The sequence below is a fragment of the Abramis brama genome (assembly GCF_963993115.1).
Source record: "Abramis brama genome assembly, chromosome: 14".
Lineage (NCBI taxonomy): Eukaryota > Metazoa > Chordata > Actinopteri > Cypriniformes > Leuciscidae > Abramis > Abramis brama.
The window spans coordinates 232,501-242,500 of NC_139976.1; the positions used below are offsets into that span (position 1 = coordinate 232,501).

Consider the following 10,000-nt stretch of genomic DNA (forward strand, 5'->3'; position numbering starts at 1 on the left):
TGAATTATCTCGGCAAAGGAGAAGTGCTCACGAACACAGATTTAGACAGATTTGTGAACAATATTTGAGAGAAAGGGCCTTTTGTGTACATAGAAAAAGTCTTAGATCTTTGAGTTCAGCTCATGAAAAATGGGGGCAAAAACAAAAGTGTTGCATTTATAATTTTGTTCAGTGTAAATACAATACAATACAATAAAAAATACAGCCAATTACATTTTTCATATGATAAAAATTCTAAAACTTTTCTGGAATATCTGATTAAACAGGTCTTTAGGAGAGCTTACTAAATTCAAATGTGTCTACTTGCATTAAAAGACGTTTAGTAAAAAAGGAGGATCTTGCAGAAAATAAAGTTGGTTCTTCAGTGATTCAGTCCAACAGTAAACGTCATTAATGACTGTGAACAACACTTGATCAAATCTAGATCTGACAGAGAATTAACCAGAGAAGACCAGCTTCGGCTTGATTCTGCTGTTTTTAGCGTTCATCAAACTTGCACCGTGGATCCTGTTTCAAAGTGTGTGTTCTCGAGCATCAAACACTGCTGTTGTGGAAATGAACGTCCAGAACACATTAAAAGTTTCTGTTTTCAGTTTAAGTGGTGTGTGTTAGCTAAGTTCATAACTAATGATCTTTACAATGGAAGTGAATTGATCAAAACTAACTTTATCTGGACAATAACTTTATTCTAGATCTGCTGTAAAGCCTGAACACTCTCTGCTACTGTAATCTCCTGTCATCACTGTAAAGCTGCTGTTAAAAGCGCTGTATAGATGAAGCAGGAGCACTTCCTGTCAGGGATTAGCAAACACTGACAGCAGCTTTAATCACACAAACTCACGCTAATCTGCGGAAACGGCTGTAGATCCTGTGGCTGAACCTGATCCTCATCATCCGACACACTTCTGTCAGGTTCTACAACAACATCAGACCAGCTTTACCTCTAAACCTGAAACCATCATCACACTGAGACAGAAGAAGAGAGATTACTGATTACCGACCGCGGAGGCCCTCAGGAGCCCGAACACACACGACACGAGGAACACCGCGACACACACGTGCGTAAGAATCCCAGGGTTCGAGTCCTGAATCCCGTCCATCACTGTCCGCACTCACTTTCACTTTATTCACTTTCACTTTCCGTTTCTCAGCAGATCAGCTGCACGTCATAAAACTTCATAATGTTTACAGTTTGTATCTGATTAATTATCAAGGAACTGAATCATGTAATAGTTGCCACGGATACAGAAATAGCAAAGATTAAAAACTAAACTCTCCAGAAACTAATTCTACAATCCCTCATCATGAATATTAATTAGGTATCATGACGTTCGTCGCTCTGATTGGCGCTCGCAGTCACAGGCGCATCTGTGCTGTCCAATGAGAACACAGAGCGTTATTCACCTGCTAGTGAAGAAGTGTGTGATTCTGCGCGCCTCCGGATCAGAACCGGCTCGTCTGGGCTGGATCCTCGCGGGGTCGCGCTCTGGTGAGGTCGAGAGGTCAGTGTGAGCTGAGCTCTTCCGGGTCACACTGGGCTTCTTCTGCAGCCAGAGATCCAGAGGCTTCTGACGGCTTTTTCCTGGGATCTGTCTCTTCCTCTGGAGTTTAGATGAACCTTCAGAACGAACGGCTTCTTTTCTTTGGTTTTCTGCATCTTCATGCCTGTTTAATAGAAATCATATTATAAATGATAATTTAGAGAAACTTCAGCTGTTAAGGTTTGGATCTAAACTTCTTTCGTTACCTTCCTTCAGACTCCAGCGGCCTCTGGCGCTTCTTCAGCGGCTCGCAGTCTGACATCTGAGGAATAAAGATAAAGAAAACTCTAATATAATTCACTGATGAGTATCACGACATGTATTAACATACAACAACGGTCCCGTCGTGTTCAAGGTTACTATTTCCTGCAGTAATCGGATCACACTCGCAGTTTTAAACTTTATAAGGATGGATTCCATGCAGATACTGAAGTGCACGGATCTGACTTCCTGTTTTCTTGACGTTTAGCGCCAGTAACCAATGAGCGGTCGATGTTCTGCGAGTGGGCGGGGTCTGTGGGGAGCATGTGTTCTGACGCGCTGCTGTGTGGTTGATCAGCTCGACTCTCCGATGTCTACCGCACGCGCGTGCCTGTGCGTTCTGTGCGGTTTACCGGCGGCGGGGAAATCCCGTCTGGCGCACGAGCTGCGGAGTCACGCTCACGGGCTCGGCTGGATGACGCTGCTCGTGACGTATGACGAACTGATCCCAGCGCGCGACTGGCAAGAGGTTTCTCTTTCATGTTATGATAAACATGTTATTATGTCTCGTCTCTGTACAGTGTCGTACTGTGATGTTGGCTGTCAAAATCATCTGAGAGAGAGTGTGTGTGTGTGACTGAGAAAGAGAGAGAGAGAGTGTGAGTGAGCAAGTCATAACTACACCATGCGTTGTGGTCGTGTAGGAGCAGGTCCACCTTCTGATCTGGATACGGCCCGGATCAGATCTGTTATACGCAGGGTTACTGCCCTCCACTGGCACAGTGTGTATCAGTGCAATGCCAGTCACAAAAGTTACATTTTGACTGTGCTGTCTGCACATGTTCATTTACTTTTTCACATAAGCTGTTTTTGATTGTGGGATACAGCAACAATTTCATAAGTCTTAGACTCTTTATTACTTATTTGTGTATAAGAGCAGCTTTGTATGTTACTAATTGTTCAGAAAATGCGTAAGTCCACAAGCATTATGTTTGTATGAGAGCTGCTGGTACATCAATCTATATTGTTTTGTATGAAAGCCGTTTGTGATTTTGCTAAAGTAAAATGTTTTTTTGTTGTTTTTGTTTTTGTTTGAAGGATTATATTGCTTATTGCACATAACAGGAGGATGTTGGATAGAAGTCTATTATTTTATGTTAGAGATTCAGAAGATGTTGAAGTTTGTATTCATTTACTACAAGTTTGCTGCTAGTACAGGCACACATTTATTTTCCTGTTGGTTCTTTGCAATGTTGAGACATATTCTGGCAAATATATTGGAAGTAAATTCTTTATGGGTCATTATAAATACTTTGCTTTAAAAGTACCAAGTAGTCACACACACACAAAAAAGATGCATCGATAATCGTTTTAGCATCATGCGTTGTGGTCGTGTCTAGGCGCAGGTCCACCATCCGATCTGGATACGGCCCGGATACGGCTGACTACATCATTCTTCTTATGGTGTAACGAGTACATCAGGTGTTATAGGAAGTGTTCCAGGTTCCGGCTGAACTAGTTTATGCAGCGTGTGAGAGTGAGTGTGTGTGTGTGTGAGTGAGTGTGTGTGTGAGTGTGTGTGTGAGTGAGTGTGTGTGTGAGTGAGTGTGTGTGTGAGTGAGTGTGTGTGTGAGTGTGTGTGAGTGAGTGTGTGTGTGTGTGAGTGTGAGTGTGTGTGAGTGTTTTAACAGTAAGTTTTCTGTTCTCTTTGTCTGGCTCATGTGTCTGTTGTATTGTTTTGTTTTTTAGACTGAATGGAAGCAGCACAGGAAGACTGTTCTGATGTGTTTGGAGAAATTCCTGCAGCAGACTCACACACTCTCCGATCAGACTCGCACACTCTCCGATCAGACTCACACACTCTCCGATCAGACTCACACACTCTCCGATCAGACTCGCACACAGACTCACACACTATCCGATCAGACTCACACACTCTCCGATCAGACTCACACACTCTCCGATCAGACTCACACACTATCCGATCAGACTCACACACTCTCCGATCAGACTCGGACTCACACACTCTCCACTCAGACTCACACACTCTCAGAGAGTGCTGATGGCATCTGGATGCGCTTCCAGCAGATGCTGCAGCAGCAGAGCGTCTCTCACACACACACACACTCGCAGCCGCTCGTCCTGCTGCTGGACGACAACTTCTACTACCAGAGCATGAGGTTCCAAATCCACCAGCTGGCGAGGAAGTGTAGGTGCAGCTCCTGTGTTTCTGAGGCGGGCTGCTGGAGTGTGTGTGTGCTGATGTCCTGTGTGTGTCTGTATGTGTGTTGGACAGACGGCGTGGGCTTCTGCCAGGTGTTCCTGCACTGTCCGCTGCAGGTGTGTGTCCAGAGGAACCGGCAGAGAGCTCAGCGAGTCCCTGAGGAGGTGCTGGTCCAGGTGTGTGAGCGCATGGAGCCTCCGAACGAGAGCCGGAACCGCTGGGAACAGCAGAGCCTCACGCTGGACGGGTCCGAGAGCATCACAGACCGAGACCTGTAGGTCAAACACACACACACACACGGCTCAGAGAGCATCGCAGACCGAGACCTGTAGGTCAAACACACACACACACACACACACACACACACACGCGGCTCTGAGAGCCTCGCAGGCCGAGACCTGTAGGTCAAACACACACACACACACACACGCGCGGCTCAGAGAGCATCGCAGACCGAGACCTGTAGGTCAAACACACACACATCATGTTTAAACTCTGCATGAAAGGGAGGTTACGCTGGTCTTTTCCTTTCGATAAAGTCGTATATTTGAGTGAAACGCTTCTGTAACAAGAACAAATGTACAGTGCATCCGGAAAGTATTTACAGTCCTTCACTTTTTTCCACATTTTGTTATGTTACAGCCTTATTTCAAAATGGATTAAATTCATTATTTTCATTATTTCTTTCCCTTGATCCAGTTCCTTATCTTTCCCTCGATTTCCCTCGATCCTGACAAGTCTCCCAGTTCCTCATCTTTCCCTCGACCCTGACGAGTCTCTCAGTTCTTCATCTTTCCCTCGATTTCCCTCGATCCTGACGAGTCTCCCAGTTCTTCATCTTTCCCTCGATCCTGACGAGTCTCCCAGTTCCTCATCTTTCCCTCGATCCTGACGAGTCTCCCAGTTCCTCATCTTTCCCTCGATCCTGACGAGTCACTCAGTTCTTTATCTTTCCCTTGATTTCCCTCTATCCTGACGAGTCTCCCAGTTCCTCATCTTTCCCTCGACCCTGACGAGTCTCCCAGTTCCTCATCTTTCCCTCGATCCTGACGAGTCTCTCAGTTCCTCATCTTTCCCTCGATCCTGACGAGTCTCTCAGTTCCTCATCTTTCCCTCGATCCTGACGAGTCTCCCAGTTCCTCATCTTTCCCTCGACCCTGACGAGTCTCCCAGTTCCTCATCTTTCCCTCGATCCTGACGAGTCTCTCAGTTCTTCATCTTTCCCTCGATTTCCCTCTATCCTGACGAGTCTCCCAGTTCCTCATCTTTCCCTCGACCCTGACGAGACTCCCAGTTCCTCATCTTTCCCTCGATCCTGACGAGTCTCCCAGTTCCTCATCTTTCCCTCGACCCTGACGAGTCTCCCAGTTCCTCATCTTTCCCTCTATCCTGACGAGTCTCCCAGTTCCTCATCTTTCCCTCGACCCTGACGAGACTCCCAGTTCCTCATCTTTCCCTCGATCCTGACGAGTCTCCCAGTTCCTCATCTTTCCCTCGACCCTGACGAGTCTCCCAGTTCCTCATCTTTCCCTCGACCCTGACGAGTCTCCCAGTTCCTCATCTTTCCCTCGACCCTGACGAGACTCCCAGTTCCTCATCTTTCCCTCGATCCTGACGAGTCTCCCAGTTCCTCATCTTTCCCTCGACCCTGACGAGTCTCCCAGTTCCTCATCTTTCCCTCGATCCTGACGAGTCTCCCAGTTCTTCATCTTTCCCTCGATTTCCCTCGATCCTGACGAGTCTCCCAGTTCCTCATCTTTCCCTCGACCCTGACGAGTCTCCCAGTTCCTCATCTTTCCCTCGACCCTGACGAGTCTCCCAGTTCCTCATCTTTCCCTCGATCCTGACGAGTCTCTCAGTTCTTCATCTTTCCCTCGATTTCCCTCGATCCTGACGAGTCTCCCAGTTCCTCATCTTTCCCTCGACCCTGACAAGTCTCTCAGTTCTTCATCTTTCCCTCGATTTCCCTCTATCCTGACGAGTCTCCCAGTTCCTCATCTTTCCCTCGACCCTGACGAGTCTCCCAGTTCCTCATCTTTCCCTCGACCCTGACGAGTCTCCCAGTTCCTCATCTTTCCCTCGATTTCCCTCGATCCTGACGAGTCTCTCAGTTCCTCACCTTTCCCTCGATCCTGACGAGTCTCTCAGTTCCTCATCTTTCCCTCGATCCTGACGAGTCTCCCAGTTCCTCATCTTTCCCTCGATCCTGACGAGTCTCTCAGTTCCTCATCTTTCCCTCGATTTCCCTCGATCCTGACGAGTCTCCCAGTTCCTCATCTTTCCCTCGATTTCCCTCGATCCTGACGAGTCTCCCAGTTCCTCATCTTTCCCTCGATTTCCCTCGATCCTGACGAGTCTCCCAGTTCCTCATCTTTCCCTCGATTTCCCTCGATCCTGACGAGTCTCTCAGTTCCTCATCTTTCCCTCGATTTCCCTCGATCCTGACGAGTCTCCCAGTTCCTCATCTTTCCCTCGACCCTGACGAGTCTCCCAGTTCCTCATCTTTCCCTCGATCCTGACGAGTCTCCCAGTTCCTCATCTTTCCCTCGACCCTGACGAGTCTCCCAGTTCCTCATCTTTCCCTCGATCCTGACGAGTCTCTCAGTTCTTCATCTTTCCCTCGATCCTGACGAGTCTCCCAGTTCCTCATCTTTCCCTCGACCCTGACGAGTCTCCCAGTTCCTCATCTTTCCCTCGACCCTGACGAGTCTCCCAGTTCCTCATCTTTCCCTCGACCCTGACGAGTCTCCCAGTTCCTCATCTTTCCCTCGACCCTGGCGAGTCTCTCAGTTCCTCATCTTTCCCTCGATCCTGACGAGTCTCCCAGTTCCTCATCTTTCCCTCGACCCTGACGAGTCTCCCAGTTCCTCATCTTTCCCTCGATCCTGACGAGTCTCTCAGTTCTTCATCTTTCCCTCGATTTCCCTCGATCCTGACGAGTCTCCCAGTTCCTCATCTTTCCCTCGACCCTGACGAGTCTCCCAGTTCCTCATCTTTCCCTCGACCCTGGCGAGTCTCTCAGTTCCTCATCTTTCCCTCGATCCTGACGAGTCTCTCAGTTCCTCATCTTTCCCTTGATCCTGACGAGTCTCCCAGTTCCTCATCTTTCCCTCCATCCTGACGAGTTTCCCAGTCCCTGCTGCACACCCCACAGCTGATGCTGCTTCACTGTAGGGATGGTATTGTCCAGGTATTGCCTGCTTTCCTCCAGACATGACGCTTGCCATTCAGGCCAAAGAGTTCAATCTTTGTTTCGTCAGACCAGAGAATGTTGTTTCTCATGATCTGAGAGTCCTTCAGATGCCTTTTGGCTAACTCCAAGCGAGCTGTCATGTGCCTTTTACTGAGGAGTGGCTTCCGCCTGATTGGTGGAGAGCTGCAGAGATGGTTGTTCTTCTGGAAGGTTCTCCTCTCTCCATAGAGAAACACTGGAGCTCTGTCAGAGTGACCATCGGGTTCTGGGTCTCCTCCCTGACTGAGGCCCTTCTCCCCCGATAGCTCAGCTCTAGGAAGAGTCCTGGTGGTTCCACACTTCTTCCATTTACGGATGATGGAGGCCACTGTGCACATTGGGATCTTCAACGCTGCAGAAATGTGCCTGTACCCTTCCCCAGATCTGAGCCTCGACACAATCCTGTCTCAGAGGTCTATAGACAGTTCCTTGGACTTCATGGCTTGGTTTGTGCTCTGACATGAACAGTTAACTGTATATAGACAGGTGTGTGCCTTTCCAAATCATGTCCAATCAACTGAAGTCACTACAGGTGGATTCCAATCCAGTTGTAGAAACATCTCAAGTATGATCAGTGGAAACCGGATGAACCTGAGCTCAATTTTGAGTGTCATGGCAAAGGCTGTGAATACTTATGTACAGTATTATACTATACTCTTTTTTTTTCTTTTTTAATAAATTTGCAAAGATTTCAAACAAACTTCTTTCACATTGTCATTATGGGGTGTTTTTTGTAGAGGGAAAATAATGAATTTAATCCATTTTGGAATAAGGCTGTAACGACAAAACGTGGAAAAAGTGAAGAGTTGTGAATCATGCCAGCAGGAATATCACCCTGTAGCCCAGGACTGGTTCCCACTGAAGCTAAGCAGGGTTGAGTCTGGTCAGTACCTGGATGGGAGACTCCTGAGAAAACCAGGTTTCTGCTGGAAGAGGTGTTAGTGAGGCCAGCAGGGGGCGCTCACCCTGGGGTCTGTGTGGGTCCTAACGCCCCAGGATAGTGATGGGGGCACTATACTGTCAAAGAGCACCGTCCTTCGGATGAGACGTAAAACCGAGGTCCTGACTCTCTGTGGTCATTAACAATCCCATGGCACTCCTGGTAAAGAGTAGGGCTGTAACCCGGTGTCCCTGACAAACTCCACCCATTGGCCCTTGCCAATCATGGCCTCCTAATGATCCCCATCCACTGAATTGGCTCGATCACCTGTAGCGTGTGTGTGTGTGTGTGTGTGTGTGTGTGTGTGTGTGTGTGTGTGTGTGTGTGTGTGTGTGTGTGTGTGTGTGTGTGTGTGTGTGTGTGTGTGTGTGTGTGTGTGTGTGTGTGTGTGTGTGTGTGGGGGTGTGGGGGTGTGGGGGTGTGGTGAGCACACTGGTGCTGTTGTACTGTGGCTGCCGTCGCATCATCCCAGTGGATGCTGGTTGAGGAGAGATTCCCTGATATGATTGTAAAGCGCTTTGGGTGTACAGTAGTACATATGAAAGCGCTATATAAATGCCTCATTCATTCATTCATTCAATACTTTCCGGATGCACTGTAGGGTGTCATCAGAGAAGAGATTCTGCAAGAAAAGTTATTCTGATTCAAGATTATTAAAACAATGATGATGTGCACCCATAAATCATTTACAATAAACGAGAATCGTCCGTTTTGATTTCATGGTGACTAAATCCACAGATCGTCTGATGTAATATTTGTGTTTAATTGTCTCAGATGATGTTTCCTCTTTCTTTCTCCTGAAGGCAGAAGCTGATGGACTTGCTGGCGTCGGCGCTGGAGAACCCGTTGCGGCCCGTCCAGGACGAGTCTCAGCAGAAGGTCTGAACGCTTCGTTCATCAGTCTGAGACAGAGCAGCACATTCAGTTCATCACCGTTACACACGCGCACAGAACTCACCTGTTCCACTGCTGTGGTTTGGGTCGGTTTCGTAAAAACTCTTGCCACATTAAAAGACACAATTACAGTAGATGAACACAGACAGATGATGATGATGATGATGATGATTGTAGTCTGTAGTGATCAGACCCTCCTCTGATGCGATGCTCTGTGTTTCAGGAGGCGGACCGACGGATCTGTGCGTCCAGCGCTCTCCATCGGGCCGATCAGACCTGCAGACGCCTGGTGTCTCACGCCGTGGCCTCGGCTCGCGGTACAGGACCAGTCATGCTAACCTCGGCTAATATGAGCCTGTTCAGAGTGTGTGTGATGTGTGTTTCTTCAGAGTGTGTGTGATGTGTGTTTCTTCAGAGTGTGTGTGATGTGTGTTTCTTCAGAGTGTGTGTGATGTGTGTCGGTTCTGCTGTGTGTCAGTATTGTCTGTGTTTCTTCTGAGTGTGTGTGATGCGTGTTTCTTCAGAGTGTGTGTGATGCGTGTTTCTTCAGAGTGTGTGTGATGCGTGTTTCTTCAGAGTGTGTGTGATGCGTGTTTCTTCAGAGTGTGTGAGATGCGTGTTTCTTCAGAGTGTGTGAGATGCAGAGTGTGATGCGTGTTTCTTCAGAGTGTGTGAGATGTGTGTCGGTTCTGCTGTGTCTCACAGAAGCGCAGGCGTCTCCAGATGTGCTGGAGGCTCTCGCCAAAGAGCTGAAAGAGCTGAAGACTCGGTTCCTGCAGGATCTGAAGAAGGACCTTCCTCTTTTCCCTGAGGAGAAACTGCTGGCGTTCGAGCACCGCACACGCCAGACGCTGTCAGAACACATGAAGAACACCAGAGGAACATCATGAGGAACACGAGGAACATCACTGACTCCGAACATCATGAGGAACATCATGAGGAACATCATGAGGAACATCATGAGGAAC

The 10,000-nt window shown here is 48.0% G+C and overlaps 2 protein-coding genes across 4 annotated transcripts in view; one reads left to right on the forward strand and one right to left on the reverse strand.

Moving 5' to 3' along the window:
- Positions 1–1,886, reverse strand: part of LOC311096019 (poly(ADP-ribose) glycohydrolase) — a 23,328-nt gene extending 21,442 nt beyond the window's left edge. The window contains exons 1-2 of one of the 3 annotated variants that reach the window (XM_084134933.1): positions 1,748–1,886; positions 1,405–1,665 (exon numbers count right to left, since the gene is read on the reverse strand). In XM_084134933.1, coding sequence (XP_083991059.1) covers positions 1,405–1,665; positions 1,748–1,803 — 317 coding nt within the window. In that variant the 5' untranslated portion in view covers positions 1,804–1,886. Of the gene's footprint in view, positions 1–841; positions 916–997; positions 1,306–1,404; positions 1,666–1,747 lie in introns of those variants that run through there. The other 2 variants (XM_084134934.1, XM_084134935.1) reach the window with 2 other exon arrangements.
- A 136-nt stretch (positions 1,887–2,022) lies between these two features.
- Positions 2,023–10,000, forward strand: part of pstk (phosphoseryl-tRNA kinase) — a gene marked incomplete at its 5' end in the record, with an annotated part of 8,509 nt that continues 531 nt past the window's right edge. Inside the window, 6 exons of the mRNA XM_084134938.1 lie at positions 2,023–2,271; positions 3,492–3,951; positions 4,039–4,240; positions 8,942–9,017; positions 9,256–9,349; positions 9,738–10,000. The exon at positions 9,738–10,000 is cut by the window's right edge and continues 531 nt beyond it. Of these exons, the coding sequence (XP_083991064.1) occupies positions 2,023–2,271; positions 3,492–3,951; positions 4,039–4,240; positions 8,942–9,017; positions 9,256–9,349; positions 9,738–9,922 (1,266 nt within the window). The 3' untranslated portion in view covers positions 9,923–10,000. The remainder of the gene's footprint in view (positions 2,272–3,491; positions 3,952–4,038; positions 4,241–8,941; positions 9,018–9,255; positions 9,350–9,737) is intronic.